General features: G+C 37.8%; 1 protein-coding gene and 1 long non-coding RNA gene across 4 annotated transcripts; one reads left to right on the plus strand and one right to left on the minus strand.

Moving 5' to 3' along the window:
• Positions 1-135: 135 nt before the first annotated feature.
• On the minus strand, positions 136-8,029 carry LOC134299401 (uncharacterized). The gene is made up of 2 exons (XR_010006601.1): positions 7,835-8,029; positions 136-1,419 (listed from the first exon to the last, which is right to left on the minus strand). It is a non-coding gene; the product is annotated as an uncharacterized LOC134299401 (long non-coding RNA).
• On the plus strand, positions 7,631-23,979 carry pacrgl (parkin coregulated like). Of its 3 annotated transcripts, none has more exons than XR_010006598.1 (9): positions 7,631-7,766; positions 11,246-11,325; positions 11,449-11,603; positions 12,305-12,372; positions 14,758-14,848; positions 16,875-17,009; positions 19,513-19,620; positions 21,353-21,451; positions 23,231-23,298. XR_010006598.1 is itself a non-coding variant. In XM_003221346.4 (9 exons), the coding sequence occupies exons 2-9, from the start codon at positions 11,259-11,261 to the stop codon at positions 23,285-23,287; spliced, it is 762 nt and encodes a 253-aa protein (XP_003221394.1). In that variant the 5' UTR covers positions 7,631-7,766; positions 11,246-11,258; the 3' UTR covers positions 23,288-23,979. The 3 variants fall into 3 exon arrangements, 2 of the variants coding, with proteins under 2 accessions (XP_003221394.1, XP_062838233.1); XM_003221346.4 differs by having other exon boundaries at positions 21,371-21,451; positions 23,231-23,979; XM_062982163.1 differs by lacking the exon at positions 11,246-11,325 and having other exon boundaries at positions 7,651-7,766; positions 21,371-21,451; positions 23,231-23,979.
• Positions 23,980-24,432: the final 453 nt, after the last annotated feature.

Genomic DNA, 24,432 nt, shown 5'->3' on the forward strand with positions numbered 1-24,432 from the left:
TATTGACCATATGTACACCAACAAGAATAATAGAATTTGCAAGCTATAATTGGATGTTGAATCATGATCATGAGTAACATATTTGCATAAAGTATGTAAAAAGTGTATATCAAATCAATGAGACAAGCAACAACCTTTCTGTTTTAGTTTTACTATACTATGGAGAATTTAATTTGAACATTTGTTCCTGCAGATTGTGGAAAGAGATAAACTTCATCAATTGATTTTCTAATAGGCTACACACAAAGCCCATGGTTTGTTCATAATTTGTATACAGATTAAGTGTAAAATGTTATTTCTAGGCTGCTATGAAAAATTGGTAGCCCAGTTCTCTAGAGACCGAGGACTAGCATTTCATGTCTCATAAAAGAAGAAAAATACACTGGATGGATAAACTGTGAAAGTTGAAATGGTGGTAGAGTGGCATACCCTGCAATATTGCAGTTAGGTAACTTGGAAAGGATGGAAGAGGAGATGGGAAATAGGAGCGTGTTTAGGCAAACATCCAAGACATTACTGGCTCTTGAATAACTTGGACTTCTTTAGCTTTTGAAAGAAACAAAGAACAAGGAACAAAAGAAATCTCTGAATATAACGTTTACACTTGACCTTTCTTTGGAAGCATAAGAGCTTCTTTCTAGAAGAGACCTTCAAAAGCACCCCAGGTGGTATCCTTCCTCTCCACTCCTCACATACTCATTCATTAGGTACGTGACAGTGCTGGGTCCTGGGCATTTTATCAACATAATCTCTAAAGCATATTTACAAAGTTCCATGCATACTAGCATCTTACATCTCAGAAACTTCCCTTAAAGAAATGTTGATGCGAGAGGAGTATTTTCACCTTGGTTTAAATAACATTGTTGTACATGGTTTCCAAGGAGTGACAGTAAGCATGCAAATGCTTACTGTCACTCCTTACCAGAAGTTTTTAAGTTGGTCAAATGCATATCTTCTGAATTTCAGCATGAACTGACTAATGTAACTAACTTCGGAAATTATCTAAGACTCAATATGGGAAACTTTCTGAAACCTACGCATAAGATACTAATGTTATTATTTCTTGTGAGAAGCCCCAATCCCCAATATGTAATGCTTAGAAGAACAAACAAAAGCATAAAGGGAAGCGAGTTAAAAAGTACCATATTGAAACAAATGACAGAAAATGCAAAACAATATTTTTGTTTCATTTCTGGTTACATATGCCAGAACAAAAACAGTGTACGGGTAAACCAAAAGTTCAATTCATTTAACGTTCGGGTTGTTGTGCATTTTCTGGGCTGTATGGCCATGTTCAAGAAGCATTCTCTCCTAACGTTTCGCCCACATCTGTGGCAGGCATCCTCAGAGGAAGTGACGAGTGGAGTGCTGTAGGGTTCCATCCTGGGCCTGGTTCTGTTCAACATCTTTATTAATGACCTAGATGAAGGGTTAGAAGGCATGATCAGCAAGTTTGCAGACAACACCAAATTGGAAGGGAAAGCTAATGCTCCAGAAGATAGAAGCAGATTTCAAAACAATCTGAACAGATTAGAGAGATGGGACAGAACAAACAAAATGAAGTTCAACAGGGACAAATGCAAGATACTCTACTTAGGCAAAAAAAAATGAAATGCAAAGATACAGAATGGGGGATGCCTGGCTTGATAGCAGTACTTGTGAAAAGGATTTTGGTGTCCGTGTGGACAAGGTAAACATGAGCCAACAATGTGATGCTGAATGGAGACATTTTGGCCATGTATACATATGTGATGGGAAGTCATAGGGAGGAGGAAGCAAGCTTGTTTTCTGTTGCCCTGGAGACTAGAACGTGGAACAATGGCTTCAAACTACAAGAAAGGAGATTCCACCTGAACAATAGGAAGAACTTTCTAACTGTGAGAGCTGTTCAGCAGTGGAACTCTCTGCCCCAGAGTGTGGTGGAGGCCCCTTCTTTGAAAGCTTTTAAGCAGAGGCTGGATGGCCATCTGTCGGGGGTGATTTGAATGTGATTTTCTGCTTCTTGGCAGGGGTTGGACTGGGTAGCCCATGAGTTCTCTTCTAACTCTATGATTCTATGACTGTGTTAACACAATTCATTTTTTGTTTCTTTCATTGTTTTAAGAGCACATATCTCTTTAACCATTTTATCAGGAGGATAGAGGATGTCCATAGTGTTTATTTCAAAGCATGCTTATAGGCTCTTGTATGTTTTTGTGTTGGTGATTGAATGCTTTACCTATGTTGGAAACCACCCTGAATCCCTTCAGAGAGATAGAGCAGTATACAAATAAAGATTTATATTTTATATATATCAAGGAACGATTGGCACTCATTCCCTCTTGGGAAAAGGTAGAAACTGAAGATATGTTTGTGAATATAGTAAGACTGTTGGATTTGCAGGGGGAAAAACACTCTTGAACGTACTATGGAAACGGGAAACTGTAGATAATAGTAAATCCTGTTGAAATGAATGACTTCTTCCTGAAGTTACCATAAAGTTGCCCTGAGGGACATGAACAATTTCGAGAGAGTTACCCCCTCTAAAAATTTGTTAGGTTCTCCAATTCGCTGCCATAGCCATTACATATGGAAACATACCACAGAGTCACCTGGGGCAACTTAAATATCCCAGAATGGTATTATTTTGTCAGATGTAGGTAAGTGTACCACAGGTACTAATCTCACAGGTCACACTGTACAGTAAAGATAACACTGGTGGATTTAGCATCCTTGAAAGAAACCCACACCTACAGAGGCACATATGCCAAACCCTAATTTCATACACACGGGGACCTGCTATTATCTTTTGGCCATCAATATAATAATACCTGCCATACTATGAAGAAATAGTAATACTTTTTGAAAGTACAACCAGTGTCTGAATGTGGAATGAAGCTGGACAAGAAAAAAACTAAACAAGAACAGCTGATTTGGGAAAAGAATCTCCTGTTAACTAACTGCCCGAGGTCAGCCTCCCTATATAAGTGAATGGAGAGATCTCTAGGGTAACATAACACCATTAAGTTGTTCTTTGATCTCACACCTTCTGTAGAACCTTTAAATCAATTAACCATGAAAATGCTCAGCTTCTTTTCTTTACAGAACATAAAACTACTTTGGTGTGCCTGACATGTTACTACATTATAGATCAAAAGTACTGAGGTTCTCGAGATCTAAGTAAGATATTTATGAGGTTTATTCTTCCTCATCATCCACCTCCAGACAAACCTGTTGCATACCCTTGAATTTCAATGATAGAGGAAGAAGGCATTTTGAGCTAGTTGGGAATTTTTTTTATCTTCTTCTTTTTGGTAGTGTTTAATAGGCAGCAAAAAATATATTTTAGGAAGGAATCTGGAGGAAACCACAATGACTGTATTAGTTTCAATATTTTAAAGATTGATGTGACATTGTATACAATGACATTTGTGTCATTAAATTTTAAAAGCCAGTTGCAATTTCTGGATATAGTTGGAAAACTACTATTCTTTTACCATGGTATAATATAGTTCAGTGTTGGAGATCCATAAATGTCATTATGCCAAAATTTCACATAAATGGCCATTGTGAGAGTCACATCATAAATGTCTTGGACCGTGAAGATAGACAAACAAAGCTATATGCATCCAAAAGGGATTTGTGAACTCCGCTCATCATTTAGCTTACTTACACATCACAAGTTTAAAAATTTGATAGAACATTAAAATAAAACCAGATGCCTTCAATTTTGTTGCTAAGAGTCAACAAAAAACAGTTGCCATTTCAGATTCTAGCAGGGCCAGTTTCAATACACGCATCCGATGTCTCTTGAATTTTTAAACAACAGTAGTTCTGGTCATTTTCTCACACAATAAATCAAAGTAAGAAAAAAATCCTATTTTTTTAAACCAGTTTATCTAATGGGAATTGCTGAACTTAAACTCCCCATTGTCCCTAACTCCCTGCTGGTTGTGTTGATCAGGGCTGCTGGGAGTTGCAGTCCAATGACATTTAGAGAGCTGTACAACCCTCACTCTGATCTAGGCCATTTATTTCATTGAAAAACAGAATTAGAAATTTCACCAGAAATAGACGGAGCAAAACTCCTAAGCAAAACACCTATAGCATCCCTATCTTTGTCATATGCAACTTTCGTGCCTTGAAAGTCAAAAGGAAGAAAAATCACAGCAGCAGTAGTAATCCTGAAAAGGATCTGTCAGTGATGGTGACAGAAGACCCAGCTCAGATGCCCACATGTCAAAAACATCAAGGACACACTGGAGTTCAGGAGTAATTGGTTGTATCTACACTGCTACATACCTACATTTTGAATTGCATTATATGGTGTAGGTGTATGTGTTTCTGATGAATATGGCTGGATCTACACTGCCCTACATCCCAGGATCTGATCCCAGATTATCTGTCTATTTAGATTCATAATAGAGTTAAAATCAGATAATCTGGGATCAGATTCTGAGATATAGGGCAATGTAGACCCAGACTACATAGGATCAACCTGGACACAGCATATTATTTGAGAACACAGAAATGCTGGACTACTCTAACAACCACAATGCCAGACTACACAGGGAAGCCATTGAAATCCACAAGCATGTGGACAATTTAAACAGAAAGGAAGAAACCATGAAAATGAACAAAATCTGGTTACCAGTATTTTAAAAACCCTCTAAAATCAGTATAGTAAATAAAGACCAACACTCAGAAGACAGAGGAATTCCAGTCAAGAAACAATCAGGGCCAGTTAACACCTTGCAACAAAGGATTCCCCCAAGAAGGAAACAGACAGGCTTTGAAGCTGCCAGACTACTCAATACTAATCAAGCTGGCCAATTGCAACATTCACACTTACCTTAGACAGACAACAATTTTTTCTCCCACCCTGGACTATCCACAGATATATAAATCCCACTTGCCTAGTTTCCAACAGACCTCACAACCTCTAATAATGCCTGCCATAGATGTGAGAGAACCATCAGGCGAGAATGCGTCTGGGACATGGCCATCTCAGAAACCCAGTGATTCAGGCCAAGAAAGAAACCCTTTGACAAGACAAATCTTACTTCATTCTATACAGTACTTTGAAATAATCAGTATTACAAATGTGTTTGAGTAAAATGGATGTGTAACAAAGTTTAAAGATTCCTGAGCCTTCTCCTTTCTGCGATGATAATTTCTGGAGAATATTAAAACGTACATTGAGCTGTGAACTAGAAAAAAAATATTTTGAAAGTCAAAGGGAAGGAAATTCATACAGTTGATTGAACATCTTTATAATCTTCCATGTAACAGACTTTTAAAAAAAGTATATATCTCAAAACCTTTATGCCAGCATGGCTACTGACCAAATGATACTGGGAGTTCGTTTCTTTCTCAGGATAAAAATGAGCCAAGTAAACACAGCACCTATCTGAACTGCAAGACACTTTTCCCCTTTGGCTACTTTGCATTTCCAATAGGACAATTAAATTTTAAAATCATGTTTTCCCTTTTGAAATTCACCAGTCTGAGAGCAGCATCTGAACAATGATGGAAAAGGTAGGTTAAAAATGAAAGAGAATGAAATAGTGTATCAGCACCACCATCAAGTGGCCAAAATATAAAACTGAACAAAAGCTAAGGCATTACAGTTGGTTTATTTCTCTTTCTTTTTAAGAATATGTTAAAACCTCACAAATGGAGCTTTTGGACTACAACCCAAGAATGACACACAGAGAGAACCTTTATTGGTATAGGTAAAGGTAAAGGTTTTCCCCTGGTATTAAGTCTAGTTGTGTCCGACACTGGGGGTTGGTCCTCATCTCCATTTCTAAGCCGAAGAGTCGGCGTTGTCTATAGACACCTCCAAGGTCATGTGGCTGGCATGACTGCATGGAGCGCTGTTACCTTCCCGCCGGAGCGGTACCTATTGATCTACTCACATTGGCATGTTTTCGAACTGCTAGGTTGGCAGAAGCTGGGGCTAACAGCAAGAGCTCACCCCTCTCCCCGGATTGAAACCACCAACCTTCCAGTCAGCAAGTTCAGCAGCTCAGCAGTTTAACCTGCTGTATTGCTGGGGGCATACAACAACAAAATTACAACACCAGGTATATGTAACAAGAGGAAGTCACAGATAAAAAGAAAACATACTTAAAAGTTACTAATCTCAAGGATTTACAATTTACAACAGTCTCACAGAAGAATGAAAGCAGCACATGGCCACGATGGCTGGGAGATTCTGGGAGTTTTGATCCCAAAAGATAATTTTTCCCAACTCTGATTTTATTTTAAATCAATTTTTGCTGTGCATGTAGCTCATCCCTTTCCTACCCAGTCAATTTTAAACCATGAATTTTAATTTTACATGTTACTGCTACTGCATTCTAATCTTTACACCATGTATTTTAACATATGTATTCTATAGTAATATAGGCAGTCCCCAAATTACAAACATGATAGGTTTTGTAGGCTTGTTCTTAAATTGAATGTGTATGTAAATTGGACAAGGTACTTTTTAAAGTGTAATTCCAGCCATGCAAGCAAGGTTTGGATCGCATAGTGTTTTGCTGTTTGTTTTGAGTTTGTTTTGCTGTCTATGCCCGTGTTTAGATTTCCCCTCACTTTCCTTCCCTGTAATAATTGAATGCTGAAAAAATTAGCTTGTTATGGAAACAAGGATTGGAGATACAGCTTGAGTAGAGCCCCTTTTTCCCCATGATAACTCTTTCAGGAGTGAAATTCCCTTCCTAGGGGCAGATTTCTCTCACTTCCTGTTGTCTCACCCCCAGTTCTTAACTAGGTGTAGTTTGTGAGTCAGATGTTTGTAACTTGGGGACTGTCTGTAATTCCACAATTAGGAAAAAATAATTTAAAAATACAAGAAAATACAAGATTGATAAACTGTGGTCCTTTCTACACTACCCTATAAAATCCAGATTATTTGCTTTGAGTTGGATTCTATGGCAGTGTAGACTCATATAATCCAGTTCAAAGCAGATAATGTGGACTGTCTGTTTTGATAACCTAAACCCTTTCTATATTGCCCTATAAAATCCAGATTATCTGGTTTGAGCTGGATTCTATGGCAGTGTAGATTTATATAATCCAGTTCAAAGCAGATAATGTGGACTGTCTGCTTTGATAGCCTAAACTGCGGCCCTTTCTACATTGCCCTATAAAATCCAGATTATCTGGTTTGAGCTGGATTCTATGGCAGTGTAGACTTATATAATCCAGTTCAAAGCAGATAATGTGGACTGTCTGCTTTGATAACCTAAACTGCGGCCCTTTCTACATTGCCCTATAAAATCCAGATTATCTGCTTTGAGCTAGATTCCATGGCAGTGTAGACTCATATAATCCAGTTCAAAGCAGATAATGTGGACTGTCTGCTTTGATAACCTAAACTTTCTACATTGCCCTATAACATCCAGATTATCTGCTTTGAGCTGGATTCTATGTAGACTCATATAATCCAGTTCAAAGCAAATAATGTGGATAATCTGGTTTGATAATCTGGATTATATGACACTGTAGAAGGGGCCTACCTTTCAACACTGGTAGGGATCCCCAGGGTGAGGCCTACCCCAAACCTTGAAACCAAGTGCTTCCCAAACTAGTATTCCAGGTAGTTTAGACTTCAAACCCCAGAAAGCCCTTCGCCTTTTGAAGAACTTTGGCCACGTCGCCCGCCGTAGCTTCCTTAGCAACGGAGAGGGAGCGAGCTAGGTAGAAATGCGCGCACTTCCTCCGACGCTGGAGCGGGTTTTCTTCGCCCTCACCGCCTCTTTCTCCTGTGGAAACCGGTAAGTGAACTGGGGGAGGGCAAAGCCAGGAGCACCCTCCCCATTTTATATCGACCCTGCGCCATTACCCCCGACGAAGAGGCCTCGGGTGGCAAGAGCCGCTCTCTCTCCCTTCGCGTCTTCACCTGAGGTAAACGCCGGCAGGCCCTTCGTCAAAGAGGAGGCCCTGTGCGCATGCGCAGAACATCTCCCCCAGCTTCTAAACTCAACGAGTGAAGGGTTTCAAGTGGTTGCGAACGAAAGAGAAGGCTAATGACGATGATGATAATAATGATAATGACTGATGGCTTGAGTGATGAACCAGAGAACATTTACTTAAGACTGTTCACATTTGTATTTGTTTGTTTATTTATATCCCGCTCTATCTCCATACTGAGATTCGGGGTCCATCCAGACAGGCCCTATATCCCAGAATCTGATGCCAGGTTTTCTGTTTATCCCAAATTATCTGGCAGTGTGGAATCATATAATCCAGTCTAAAGCATTGGATATAGGGACCGTCTGGAAGGACCCTCAAAGCGGCTCACAAACAAAAGCATTATGACTTCAAATATACAATAATAAAACAATATAACTCACAGTCAAAAGCATTACAACTCAAAATATACAATAGTAAAACAGTATATTATTATATGTTATTATATATTATCAATGGTATTGTATTTTATATATTAGTATTATTAAATTACAGTAGTGTTATATATTATTATATTGTATTATTATTATATGTATATATAATATATTCTTAGCATAGCACAATATTAGTATTATATGTTATAGTGGTAATGTACTATACCACTATACTACATTATTCGTAATAATATAAATTTATAATAATATAAATTTAGTGGGGACAGTGCTCACTACTCTACCGTCCCACTTTTTTGATTGCTTTGTTCCTCTTTCCCTCTTTTTTCTTTTTCCCTCCCACTTTATCCATTTCTCTTCAGCTTCCTTCAGTGGTTTCATCCTGATTTTGATGTTTGCCCTAGATTGGTTTGGGGGAAGAGGGAAAACGCGCAGTGATGGGGGCCTAGTCATTCACAGCCTCTGCCAGTCAGTGTGTTCATCCTCTTGAATCACATTTGTGCTGGATATTTTGATTATTACAGTAGAGTCTCACTTATCCAAGACTCGCTTATCCAAGGTTCTGGATTATCCAATGCATTTTTGTAGTCAATGTTTTCAATATATTGTGATATTTTGGTGCTAAATTCGTAAATACAGTAATTACAACATAACATTACTGCATATTGAACTACTTTTTCTGTCAAATTTGTTGTATAACATGATGTTTTGGTGCTTATTTGTAAAATCATAACCTAACTTGATGTTTAATAGGCTTTTCCTTGATCCCTCCTTATTATCCAAGATATTCGCTTATCCAAGTTTCTGCCAGCCCGTTTAGCTTGGATAAGTGAGACTCTACTGTAATTTAGATTAAATTTGCGGGTTTAACAAACAAGAATTTAAAATCATCTCTATACACACACATATATACACACACCCATCACCTCTCTAAATATACACAAAGACAACCATGTATATTTCTGTCATTCCTAGTAAAATATTTTCAGTAATGTTCCATTATCTGCACAAAGGCCACTAGGGGATGCTAGAGAGAGAAGAATGCTTCATTTTACGGGGGTGGAGGGGTGGATTGAAGGGGGAAAAAACCATTTCCGTTTATTCCCCTCGCCCATGTTCCTGTTGTGGAAATATTTTATTTATTTATTTATTTATTTATTTATTAGACTTGTATACTGCTACTCCCAGTTTGGCTCGGAGCAGTTTACAGAAATAGATTAAAACAATACACTTAGCTTTAAAATAACAATAAAAACAACAATAAAAACAGACATAGCCCCGAGTTTTTCACCCATTGAAAGCTTGTTGGAAGAGCAAGGTTTTGTAGGCTTTCTGAAAGGCAAGTAGGTCTCGGATAGTTCGAGTTTCAACTGGCACGGCATTCCATAAATGAGGGGCTACAAACGAGAAGGCTCTCTGCCTAGTAGAGACAAATGATAAGTCCGTATGTTAGGGACTTCAAGCAAATTTTGGTCTTCGGACTGAAGTAATCTCTGGGGTTGGTAGGGGGAAAAGCGGGCCCTCAGGTATGCCGGCCCCAAACCATGTAAGGCCTTAAAGGTTAGAACCAGTATCTTGAAAGTAATCCGGTACTCAATCGGTAGCCAGTGCAGCTATTGTAGAATTGGGGTGATACGCCACCTCGCCGGCACTCCGGCGAGAAGACGAGCCACCGCATTTTGCACCAGCTTCAGTTTCCGGATCACTGACAGAGGAAGGCCAATGTAGAGGGCGTTACAGTAGTCGAGCCTTGAGATGACCGTCGCCTGGATCACCGTAGCCAGGTCGTTCCTAGATAGATAGGGAACCAGTCGCCTAGCCTGACGTAGATGGAAAAACGCAGATCTGCTCACAGCAGAGACCTGGGCCTCCATTGTGAGCAGAGGGTCCAATAAGACACCAAGACTTTTTACAGAAGATGATGGACGTAGTGTCTCGCCATCCAGGGTAGGCAGCTGGATCTCCCTCCCACCCGGACGGCCCAACTAAAGGATCTCCGTCTTCGCTGGATTCACCCTCAACCTGCTGGCATGCAACCGTCCAGTAACGGCCTCAAGCACTGATGGAAACTATCGGGTACGGAGTCCGGCCGGCCCTCCATCCTCAGAATGAGCTGTGTGTCATCAGCGTACTGGTGGCACTCGAGCCCAAAGCTCCGCACCAGTTGGGCAAGCAGTCACATATAGATGTTAAATAATAGAGGAGAAAGAATAGCTCCCTGTGGGACCCCACAAGTTAGCAGAGACCACTCGGAAACCATCCCTCCCCTCACCACCCGCTGTCCCCGATTCTGGAGGAAGGAGGACACCCATTTAAGGGGTATCCCCCAACCCCATTCATGGCTAGGCGGTCGGTCAATAGATTGTGATCGACCGTATCAAATGCTGCTGTGAGATCCAATAACACGAGCAGCGCTGATCCGCCTTGATCCCTTTGGCAGCAAAGCTGATCTGTGATGGCAACTAGCAAATGATATGATCCACAAAATCGGGTAAATGGTTTTCCTCCTTCAACTCCTCATCCCACCCTGTAAAATTGACTATCCTTCTCTTTCTAATGCCCCCTGGTGACCAAACTGGTGTAGCTTGCCACAGATGTCCCAGTCTTCAATTAGGAATCATCCCATTTGCTTCAATAAAACTTGCTCTCATAAGAGGAGCCCTGCTGGATGAGACACAAGCTTCTCGTTAATACAAGTATCCTGTTCATGTGGAAACTTTTCTCCTTTGGCATGCCTCTCACCTAATCAGAGACCATGATTCTCCTTGGTGTACCCTGTGCTGATTCCTCAGATGTGCCTAGATCATCTGCTTCAAAATGTAATATAAATTGCCTGTCTCTGTATTACCACTATATGGAGTGGAAGTGGCATTAATTTTTCTTGGCTACAGGTGATTATACATAATGTCTCAGGGAGGCATGCAGCAAGCAAAGAAATGTGAAGGTCTACGTTTCAGACATGGAGGGCCCGGTATGTGTCTTATCTTTTTGGCTGACCTATAGACATTTATATTGGGATCATTCTTTTCTTCCTTTCAAGTTAATAATACAAATCCTTTTGCTGATTTAATTTTGGCCTTTTGTTGTGTCCCAGGAAACACTGGTAAACAAATGTCTTCAGGGTCTCTAATGAAGGAAAAGGCTGTGACACAAAAAGGAAAGACACTATCTATGTCATCTACTCCAGATTCTACAATTAAACCACAGCCCAGACCTAGTGACAGACTTAATCCCAAAACAATTGATCCAGTAAGTATGGATATACTTTATATACATTAATAAAATAAACCCCCCAAAATTACAAATTTTCATAGTGATGGGGAAGCACTTTATCCCATTTTTTTACATTATATGTTAAGACAGATCAATTCAAGTGATTTTTCAAGCCAAGATAGGATTAACTGATAAATGCAATCCCCACAAGCTCATGTTATTGGCCTGGCATGAGCAGAACAAATTTCTATAGCTAATTTCTGCTGTGAAAACCTATAATTTTGTTCAATTTCTCTCCAATGGGTGAAGAAACTCTAGTGGTAGTGCAAGAGCCAAATGTACTGATTGTAAATGACTAAATGTGTTACGAAGGGAAATTATTTTAAACATTACACACCCTTGCTTATTATTAGGGCTTTCCCTCTCAAACATTATGAAACTCTTGTTTTCCATTTACTTATCTTTGATGTATTTTTCATTTTGAGTATAAAATTTGTGTTTTTGTAGTGTAATGATCTCCTGAGCAATAATCTGTTCTTACAATTTTCAGTATGGTGTGTAATGTACATTATATGTACAATTGCTTAATAACCATTTCCAAGTGTTTTTTATCTCTCTGTGAAGGGTTTAATGTAAAAGACTATGGCTTGAAAGAACATTGCCTGGGAACAGTTTTCATGATTTCAAGTGACTTAATCTAGCACTTTGACTAATGTGGTTTTACCTTTTCATTTTAGTTTAGTGCTCAGTCAAGAACTCCTTCTGCTTTTGCTGCCATTTACTCTAAAGGGGGAATTCCTTGCAGGTAATTTTTGACTGCTGATAATATTTGAGTAAGCAGAATGGGATATTGAAATAATAGGTTATATATAATCAAAGCTTTTCATTTTTTTATAAACATAAAAGTTAGATTGAAGATCCATACAGTGTTCAGCAATTGAGCAGAAAAAGCATAAAAGCTTCAGTCAATTTTGCTCTAGCACCATAAGATGATTATATCTTCCCAATTCAGCAGGGTTGCTCTACCTAAAATACAGTTGAGAATATCTATGAATGGAAGTAAACATTGATTTATACATGCCTATACATCATTTGAAAATTGGCACTTGGATGTATGAATCATATCCATTCACACATGGATATTTATATAGATTTATGAATGTTAATTTAGTTTAGAAGAAACATGCTTTCCTTAGAGTGGGCACTTCAGCCTGTCAGTGATAAGTTCTTTTTCCACATAACTTTCCTTTTAGATTGCTTTCTGATTTGTAAGATCATTCTTTTTAAATTTCTTTTACATGCTGACTATGATGCAGTTTTATTGGATACTTTGTTGGGCCTGGTGTTACATTTTAGTATCACTTGCTCTGGTTTTTATTCTTGTTGCTATTTCTAATTATTTGGTTAGATTACCAATATTTAATTTTTTGTTAACTGCTGTCAACATGAATAATAGAATGTAGCATTATTCCTCCAAAGAAAACACTCTACTAAAGAAAGCTGTTTTATCCCTCTCTGCTGCGGTTCATTGAATGTTTTTTATCTGCTTAGGCTGCAAATCTATGTATATCCTTTTAATATCTATTGAATGAAGGGAATGCGATTTCTGAGTAGAAATGCACTGCATGTAGATGAAACCTAATAGAAATATATAATGATCATAGTCTATTTGAGGTGTCTATATATAGTTGTCCAGAGGGAGCATGTGCCATAGATTGTAGATTCCTGTAGATTGAACATGTATAATACTGCAGCTGCCCATTTACAATGTCATAGGCAGGGTTGCATGGCTTCTATAACAGGCTTTTTTGTGGAGGCAGGGGGGGTATAACCTTAATAATGAAGCTTCATCATCATAGCTGTGTCTCAGGACAAAGGATCTTGGCCTACAATTTTTAATTTTTAATATCATTTGAAATCTCTGAGATTTGCTGCTGTCATAAATATATCACAAAAATACTGGGTGTTTGAAAAAGAAGTCCCTATTAACCATTTAATTTAAATGGTGAATAGGTAAAGATAAAGGTTTCCCCTGGCGTTAAGTCCAGTCGTGACAGACTCTGGGGGTTGGTGCCCATCTCCATTTCTAAGCCAAAGAGCTGGCGTTGTCCATAGACACCTCCAGATCATGTGGCCGGCATGACTGCATGGAGCGCTGTTACCTTCCCGCTGGAGTGGTACTTATTGATCTGCTCACATTTGCATGTTTTCGAACTGCTAGGTTGGCAGGATCTGGGGCTAACAGCAGGCGCTCATTCCACTCCCAGGATTTGAACCTGGGACCTTTTGGTCTGCAAGTTCAGCAGCTCAGCGCTTTAATACACTGTGCCACCAGTGTCCCCAGATGGTGAATAGGGAGTTATTTTTCAAACACCCTGTATATTAGACAAGACACAATCCTGTTCCTCTGTAATAGTTGTTGATTAAATGATTGCCTTCTGGGTTTTCCTTTTTTTGTTTTGTTTCGTTTTGGGTTTGTTTTTTTTTTTGGAAGATGCAACCATTTTAAACTAGAAAAGTAGCATTTTCTTGGAGGAATCGTTTACAGTGTATGTCTACTCAGAATGTGTCTTGCTGAATTCAGAGGATCTTTCTCAGATAATTGTGCGTAGGAATTTAGCTTAATCATAGAATCATAGAATAGTAGAGTTGGAAGAGACCTCATGGGCCATCCAGTCCAACCCCCCGCTAAGAAGCAGGAAATTGCATTCAAAGCACCCCCGACAGATGGCCATCCAGCCTCTGCTTAAAAGCCTCCAAAGAAGGAGCCTCCACCGCAGCCCGGGGGAGAGAGTTCCACTGTCGAACAGCCCTCACAGCGAGGAAGTTCTTCCTGATGTTCAAGCTTAAGTTGCTAACCCTCCTGAATCAATGAGATTTACATGCTGATGTTGCAATCAGCAATTGATTTCAGTGGGTCTATTGACATTCTGACTAGCAATTAGAATTAGATCTTAAAGTAGCAATTAATTGGATTTAGATGTCATAGTTTCAATAAAATAATTTCCATGTACGGTATGTCCCTAACAGGAGACAATGCACTGTAAGTGGAAAGGACGAACATAGTGTACCTTCACTCACAAAAAATTAAGACTTTATGAAGTTCATATTTTAGAGTTTTTTTCATGGAGTTAAATTATTGTGTTGCTTGGTTGTTTATTGAAGCTGTTTCATCACATTCTTCTTTCAGGTTAATTCATGGCTCTGTAAAACACAAATTGCAGTGGGACTGTCTGCCTGAAACACTCCCATTTGACCCCCTTCTTATAACTTTTGCAGAGGTAACTTTCCTTTATTTAGAGTAAAAAACAGTTCTATCATGTTTTGATGGGGGACCACCAAGGAGTACCAAATGTTTTAGGTAGTGTTTCAGAGGAAGGCAATGGCCAACTGCCTTTGAGTATTCTTTGCCTTAGAATACTTGGAGTTGTCACAAGTAAAGAGTTGACTTGCACACAATTTCAAATAAGTCACACATCCATAGTTCAGATCCTCTTACTGCTTTTGTGCAAAATGTAACTGGGGATGAGAATAAGCAACAAAAAAAAATCACAACAACATTACATATAGCAAGCATTTCTATTATTCGAAATTTGGGTATCAACTGTTTTGAAGAAAAAGTAGTTATTTACAGAAGTCTCTATTTAACCTCTATAATCCGGAAGAAGCCAACCTATTTCAAGCCATTAATAGGTGTTGCCCATTAGACATTTTTTCCCTCACTGTGTGTTATCATTTCCAGTTGATTCTGCTCTTGACCACTTATCATTCTAGTGGAAAGAGGGAAGAAACAAAAAGCTTTCTGAATAATAAACATTGAAAAGGACCACACACTTTGTATGCCTCTCCTAAGCATCTATTCTATTTAAAAATCACATTTTAACTTTGTGTAATGATGTGTTTTGTAAAATGCGTAAAGACTTACCGGTCACATTTTTGGATGATTGGTCACTTATTAAATATTGTATTTTTACTTTATTTTTTTCCTTTTTGGTAGGACTGTTGCTGAATTTTGCTCAAAATTTAAACAGTATTCTTGAGTAATTTAACAACTTAATAGAAGTCACAAATCTGAGGCCAAGAGGAGAGGAATGCCTGCTCTGTATCTTTGTGTTGAGATGGTGGCAGGGTATAAATAAAGTTTTATTATTATTATTATTATTATTATTATTATTATTATTATTATTATTATTATTTTCCCATACTCCAGTAGTAGCCCGGGGAGCATATGTCCTCTTTGCTCCTGTAGATTAGATGTGTAGAATAAATAACCCTCATATTTGTTCCCTGTGCTCTATCCCTAAATTGTATATTTTCTTCATTTTGAAGAATTCTATTTATCATTCAGCCAAGGTCTTCCACAGTGTATAACCTTTTTATAGTATTTATGTATTGCTTATTCCACATTTGACCTTGAGTAAATCTGGTGAAAGAAAAGCATTTTAAATATGTTACCTTAGAAGAAACAGTATTATGGGTAGAGATGGACAGCATGAGTTTGTTTTCTGCTCTCTTCCTTGTGCACTTCCAAATCACAGGTTGAGTATCCCGTATCCAGAATTCTGAAATTCTCCAAAACTCAAAAATGTCCACACGGGTGGCTAAGAAGAGACATTCGCTTTCTAATAGTTTAGTGTAGATAAACTTGGTTTCATGCACAAAATTTTGAAAAATTATGTGTAACCTTACCTTCAGGTTAGGTATATAAGATGTTTGTGAGACATTAATCAATTTAATGTTTAGATCTGCAAGATATTTTTATGTATGTATATGCAAATATAGGTATTCCAAAATTTGAAATCCCAAGTACTTCCAGTCCTAAGCATTTCAAATAAGGAATACTCAACCTGTATTAAGTTTAGTTGTTTTGGCACTCACTTTCCCTGCATTTAAAAGTGTGTCTGAAAAACAATGTCAGAATGCCACCAGGTTTAAACTTTAAGCTATAGTATGTCAAACCGAACCCAGCATTTTTCAAGCATTTGCATTTTTCTGCTTCCGAATTTTATCTGTTTCAACACAAACAAATTGTTTTAAAATAATGTTGCTTATTTTTTTCTTTCTAATCACATAAATGTTGGTATAAATATAATGTTTAAAAAGTCACTCTGTTGAGAAAATAAGTATTTGGTTACGTGAATTCTTTTAGTGTGTAATGTTTTCTCACAAGTTTATGTTTGAAAAAGCCACAAGGTGGCATATGTGTATTTTGAAAGATGGAGAGCACCTTCATTTTAAATACTATTCCTTGTGTACAGAATTATGGGGATAGCTGTATCATAATGTAATGTTGTTCCATTATCACAGGGGCTGAGAGAAACGAGGCATCCACATACATTTGTTTCTAAAGAGGGTTTTAAAGAATTGCTCTTGGTGGAAGGTGCTGCCCAGAAGGCCATTCCATTGCTGCCTCGGCTTGTTCCAGTGTTAAAAGCTGCTTTGGTATGTTTCTTCCATTTATGAAGTATCAGTACAGTTTATTGTATCATTAACAGTTCTGCTTTCATTTGTGGTGGCCAGATTCTCCAGCACATGGGCACCAAATGCTGAGTGGTAGATAGTCCTGTATTGCTGGGTCCTACAGGCATTCACTGGCAAGGAATGATAAGATAGCTGTTACATTATAGTAGAGTCTCAGTTTACCAGAACTCAAGCAACTGACAAAATAATTGAAATAAAAATTAAAATAAAATCAATTTTAGCAGATATCGTCTTTATTTGTCTTAATCTGAATTCAATTACTGTATTTCAATATTAATAAGTCATTACAGAATTTATGGTATGGTATAGTACAGTACAAAGTATTTTAGGCCTATTTTAATACTAATTCTTAAGCAACCAGAAACTACATTTATCTGGCATCTACCAATGCCCATGGGTGATGGTTTACTGGCATCTACACAGGTACTATAATCCACTTTGAAGTGGGTTAAGGGGATGGGGATTGTTTTGATGACGTTTTCCCCTAATGGGAGCTCCAACTGGCATATACCCTAAAATTGTGTTTAAAAGATTCACCAAATATTCTGATTCTTGCCAAAAGATCTGTTTCTTCCCTCTTGTGTCTGAACAAGACACAGAAAGGAGCAATTTTGGAAGGTGGAACGTGAGTGTTAACAGCAATTGGGGAAGTGTAGCAACATAGGAACAGTACAGTGGAGGAGGGAAAAGAAATCCTCCCCCTGTTGATCCAGCATTTCTGAAGCCTTGCCTTCAGGAGCTGCTAAAGCAATTGTTGCAGCTCTTTGCCTGGGGGTAAGGAGTAAAGCAAAGTAAACTTCAGGGTTTTTAGAAAGGCCTTTAATCCAGATCAGAATGTGGATTTAAGATATCTAGTGGCTGTGTAAATTGTTCATCTTTCACCGTTCTTTTGTAGTTCCTGTGTAGATAATTCACACACACACACACCAGATCTTTTAAATCCACATTCTGCTCCATTTAAATGCCTGTATAGAAGCAACTTGTGTATCTACAATGGGGGGACCAGTATTATCATATAGTTATTAGGGCTGTGTGATCAATGAAAAAATGTTTCAAAACTCATTACAAAATTTGGGGGTGCCGGCATTTCATTTCTAAAGTGTTTCTAAAATATTATTAGTGAAAATTTCGTTACTATAACGAGAGTAATGAAATTTTGCTACTTTTTTTTATTAAAGTAATTGTGCACGTGGGGAAACTTCAGGGTCTCCTTTCTCCTTCATTTTTACAACTATTGCGGTGAAGCTTGCTACAATAATAGAGCACATTTACCACTGTTAGCCCATCAAGTTTCAGAACGTTTCACTTAGATCTTGTAGTTTTAAAAAAATATATATTGTTTACAAAAACTGAAAATTCCCCAAAAATCCATGGATATCTCCTTGAATTTTCTATACAATGCCACAAAATACCCCCCCCCCCCACAAACTTTCAGAAATCTTCATACATCTAATTTTAGGGATTTTTAAAAGTGTTGACAAAAACATTAAAAAGTCATTCCTTTTATTCACTGTTTCTTTTGTTCAGAAGCTTCCAATGAACATGACAAAGTGCAAGACTCTCTTTTATCATTCTTCTAATAATAAACATTTCATTCGTGGAGCACATTGTGGATTGAGTACCCTTTATCAGGAATTTTAAAATACTCAAAAATCTTATATTGTCCATGTGAGTGCCTGAGATAGTGACACCTTTTTTCTAATGCTTCCATGAACACAAACTTTACCTCATGCACAAAATTATTATAAATATTGTCTTAAAGTGCCTTCAGGATATGTGTATAAGGTCCATAAAAAGGTAAAGGTTTTCCCCTGACGTTAAGTCCACTCATGTCTGACTCTGGGGGTTGGTGCTCATCTCCATTTCTAAGCCGAAGAGCCGGCATTGTCCGTAGATACTTCCAAGGTCATGTGGCCAGCATGACTGCATCGAGCAGCATTACCTTCTCGCTGGAGCGGTACCTATTGATCTATTCACATTGGCATGTTTTCGATCTGCTAGGTTGGCAGGAGCTGGAGCTAACAGCGGCCGTTCACGCCATTCCCAGGGTTTGAACCTGGGACCTTTCGTTCTCTAGCTCAGGGCTTTAACGCACTTCGCCACCGGGGCTCCTATATAAGGTCCATATGAAACACAAATGAGTTGTGTCGAGTACTTGTTTCAAGTAAAAATGTGGGGGCTTTTGCAGAGAATACTAAAAGTGTATTTCATTGATAATCAGTCACATGAATATGTATGTGAATTTTGATTTTAAGGAAACCTCTTTTCATATATTTTTTTAAAAAATTGAAGGATTGCAGTCTAGATGCTTCTGAGCCTGTTCATACTGGAATGTAAACAAGTGACAGATCAATGTACTCTGGGAGATAATTTCTGGTCTTGTAAGAGATTGTTTTTTTTAGAGTGCATGTATGTTGACAGAAAATTCTTAAATTGAGTTAATTGTTTTTTCTTTTTCTGAAAGGCCCATTCAAACGATGAAGTATTTGAAAGAGGACTGGATGCTTTGGTACAACTTAGTGCTGTTGTTGGACCAGCACTTAATGACCATTTGAAACATGTTCTTTCATGTGTGAGTAAAACATTGATAGCTATTTGTCTGCATTCTTTTGTGATCCTTTGCATTCAGCTTATGGCATGCCATGTCCTGAACTTCTAATTTGTTATCTAATTTATTAAAAATAGAGGTGGACAAGCATCAGGTTTTCAGAATTCACTTTTTCCCCCTGTAACCCTAAGGTATACCAGCTGGAACCTAATACAATAACATGTGATTTAAATTACAGAATTTCAAACACAAATTTGATTTAACAGGTCTCATATGCAAATTAAAAAATACAGTAATTTCAGATGTCTTTCATTTTAGTAGCCAAGGCAAAGCTAGAGATTGTTTCCAAGGATCAGAACATTATTAGCCTGAGACAGGGAGCAAATTCGTCCCTGGGCATGCATTTTGCAATGGGGTAGGTGAATGCACAGTGTTTGTGAGAATTTGAAGAACATTTGCTACTTAAAATGGCCCATCCTACAGATAATCAGGAGTGATTTGCAGTTGAAAGAGCTGATGATTCTGTATTTGTCAATAGCTTTTGCTTTCATCAGTCCAACTATTTTATCAAAATCTCTGTGAGGTAGAAGCTTGAGGCAGTGTTGGGCTCCACATTATGTAACTGGCATGTTGTGTTCATATTGAAAGTCCTAAATGGTTCAGGAATCTGTACCTCAGGAAAGCTCTTTCTTTCTCTGTATATGGCTGTCTGAATATTATGATCTGCTTAATGGGTTTTCTTCCTCATCCAACTACTGGGGAGCAAGATTGGGTGGAGATGCAAGAGAGAACCTTTTTACTAATGGCACGGCACTAATGGAAGATCCTCCATTTGATAACCCAGTTGATGCAGGTGCTAGGTGTGTTTTGGCATCTCAGTTTTGACCTTACCATTCTGATCCCAGTCTAAATCATGGGTGTTTCCTGGGGTGTTTTAAATGCCTTTTAAAAATAAAATTGTTTATATAAATTGTATCCTTTTATTAGATACTTGGATATAAGATACGTCAGAAACAATAAAATAGAATAATGGGGACAAAGGTCATTCTTCCACTGTTAAACAACTGAGAGCCACAAATCCTTAGCAACCCATTGCAAATCATCCAGAAATCTAGAATCTTGTCTTCCTTCTGCTCTTTTTGTGTGTTCAAAGCAGGATGAGCAGGTGTGGTTCTGGCACAAGGGGGAATGAATGATTGCTCATGGGAAACTCGAGGAGCAGCTGTTCACCATTTAAATTGGTTGCTGAGCTGCCTGTGGATTATTTAATATAAAAATACAGTTTTTTCAAAACCTGAAAGATTTTGGCCACTTCTCTTTTTCCAGTTTGGCAGTCCATGTGGCTCCTCCATGGGCCTCTAGGATTGCAACAGTTTTCCACCTTAGTTGGAACCATATTACTGTTTTGTTGGTCTTAAACCTTAAATCAGAAGTCAATAAAACTTGGTTTGCCAGGTTTATTATGGCTCTTCGGTCATGTTTGAAGACCTAACAGATGACAATAAACCCTCATCCCCACTTTTGCAGTCCCCAACATGCATTTATTAAACTCCTGCATCTCAGACTAATCTTGTTGGGCTCATAAATGATCAAAGAATAGATAGATCTAACAATTATCTTAGCCTTCAAATAGATTGAATTATGACTTCCTCTATTCATTGTTACGGTCCTCATGTATAATCTAATTGACACTTCTGTGCACAATTAATATAAAGGAAGATTCTGGGATAATTTTGCAGTATAAAACCAGCTTTAGTATTTTACTTTTGCATAGCTTTCAAAGAGACACATGAGCAAGAAGTTCAAGGATCAAACTACAGATGCTTTACAAAAGCTGGAACAATATGGTGGGAAGGTAAGATGGATTGACTGCTTTCTTCCTCTGGAAAACCAGAAATGATTTTTTTTCTTGCCTACTATTCCAGTTCTAGTTACACTTTATTAGGTGTATCCAATGTAGTCAAGGTGGCATATTAAAATGCTCTGCATGCTTATTGATTGTTACTAAGATGTCACCAGTCAGTATTGCCTCCAGTTAGTTTCTGTGACTCATTGAGTTATTTACTTTATATACTGAAAGTTTTCTCAAAAATGATGAGGAATTGACGAGAGAGTTAATTATGCACAAATCTCTTTTGAGATTTTTATCTTATGGAGATGTGTATCTGTGGAGATGTGCATCCCTGTTACTTCTTATCTATGATGCTAGCTTGTCAACACTTTGAACAGAATTGTGAGAACCATCATATGGTTATTAGACTAGAATTCTCATTAAAGATATAGCTGCCCTATTGTAGCAAGGCTTTAACCCCCTGAAACGCACCTCGAAAAGCCAAAAAAAAAAAAAAGCCAAAAGATGTGTTGGTCTCTTGTGGAGATTCTATGACTTCTTTTTTCCTATCCTGTAACTACACAAAGTATAGGCTGTTCCATTTCTTGTCTTGGGATTTTTTCCTCTATAGCTCATTTCTCATTGAGAAAGGTATTGTGTGGATGTCATTGCTACAATGATGGGTTTAGAGTTGGTACTTAATTGTATTGTAGCAGCTGTAGCTTACATGTGTTTTGGAACTTGAGTGAACATGGAAAGAGCTAAATGGAACTTTCTAAACCAATAGTGTTTTGAGAAGGCTGCATTTCGATGCCATATGTTATACGCAGCAGCCAGCATCCTGTTAGTGACTTGTGCGTGTGTAAAGTATAACTTGTGTATGTATTTAAGACCCACTTGGACAGGATGCAGAAGGCTATTCACTGGTGTTTGCACTCAGTCCAAAAGCTTCCCACCACCTATCAGTTGTCAAGCTCAGAGAGGAACCCCTGCTTATAGGGGGAAATAGAGAAGGAAGCAGATTCAGCCCTACAGATCCAGCTTCTTTGAATTCCCAAAGGAAGAAAAAGATGCACTCAATGAAGTAACTCGTCCTCATTTCTTCTCACATGACCAATCTGAGATCTCCTTTCTCCTCTACAACAACAATGGTAGCGGTCCCTCCAAGGTCTTGGTAGTTGCCAGGTTATGGGATGAAACAATACTTTGCATATGTAGGATCTCCGTCAATATCTGTCAAGCTGTTATTTTTCAGCCTTTCTACTTCAAGATTTATCCTTTACCTTTCTATGTCAACATTTTCAAATTCTCCAATATGGCTTACTTATCTATACTTCCTATAAATACTAGCAATGTGAGATGAACATGGGAATAGAGTGGACATTCCTGGTACATCAAATCCTGCCCTCTCCCAGTCCTCTTTTCATCTTTCATGGAACAATTGAGGGAGGGGAGGAACAACAAAGGAACTGTTATGTGAGATGCCAACTTGCATAACATTGAAATTAGCCCATAATTTTCAATCCAACTTGATCAGATAGGAGAGGAAGACAAGTGATACATTGTTTTTATGCTAAGAAATAGATTTTTGAGAGAAGTGCCAAAAACAAAAGCTGCCATAGAGCCATTTCTCTCATTTCCTCAGTGTACTAGGAATAATTGAATTGCTTTGGGAGATAATAGTATTCCGAGTCTCTTCCTGGTATGATCCAAGTTGTAGGCTACTTATTTTGTGGTTTTAAATAAATGTTATTTCCTCATAAACCTTGCACTTACTGTGTTCAATTCTAATTTTATCAACAGGAAAGTTTGACTATTATAAAATCTAAAATTCCAACATATTGTTCAATTTCCTCCTGAAGAAAGACATGATGAAGAACCTTTTGGAACTATTTGCTGTGACTTAACTTTCCATAGTCTATGTGTTTCTGTATTTCTCAGGGAAAGTAGAAATTAATGTTTTACAATTAAGATGAATGTTAAGAAGTAATGTCTGAGACATATAATTATGAGAAACATCATATATGGCATTTTCTTTGTTCTAGCACTTTTATGGAATGATAAATCAGTTTGTCTTTTCCATTAATAATAGTTATCCATATTTGTCTAAAGGTAGCCATAAAGAAAATACAAAAGGTTATATGTCGTATTTTACGTGTAGAGTAAATTTAATAAATATGATATTTGAAATGAAGGGCAAGGTCCTGTACCAAGGTAAGCACAATTGAATTCCCTTTCCTGGGAAAGCATTAAGTATATTCTAAAATCAAGATTGGGAAGTACTTTACTTTGCTTGATTGTGCCACGTTTAACTTATTTTTAAATAAGAACTAATTACTTACTCAGAGGGAGATTTATTTTTATACTGTTAAGTTACAGAAAGGTTTTTTTTTATTGCCCAGGATAGAAAAAATGTGTAAAGGTTATTTCATTGTAACTGAAATAGTTAACATGCTATGAGTACTCTTGTGTTAAAAATGTTGAGATTTTGAGTATTTAAATGTATTTAAAATGTTCAACATCTACTTGAAGTATTAAACTTTTATAATAAATTTCTTTTGTGAAGATTGACTTTATGATTTAAGAAAAACATAACCAGAGACATTTTATCTTTCTCATTTTATTATAAAATGTGCACATTTAATTTTCACAAATGTACTACAGCAAATTTCAGGTGTACATGTATTGTACTACTCATATTCCTACACTGGTGATAGCAGAGCAGCCTTCAACATGCTTCTCTCTTCCATCTCTACACCAGAATAGATGCCTGCTTTACTTTTGCAAAAAAGAGTTTGCAGCGTTCATTCTTTATCCATACGCTCTCCTGATCGTTTGTGCAGAAATCACAATTAAGATTGAAGTAGGTCTTGTACCAGTAATTTTAGTTTTCTGGTTAGACAGCCAGTAAGTTAGCAATTGCTTGACTGTGACAAGGAAACATGAGTCTTTGTTGAGTCCAATCTGTGCTCCCTCTTATATGTAGGCCAAGGAGAAAATGGGTA

The sequence above is a fragment of the Anolis carolinensis genome, chromosome 5, assembly GCF_035594765.1.
Source record: "Anolis carolinensis isolate JA03-04 chromosome 5, rAnoCar3.1.pri, whole genome shotgun sequence".
Lineage (NCBI taxonomy): Eukaryota > Metazoa > Chordata > Lepidosauria > Squamata > Dactyloidae > Anolis > Anolis carolinensis.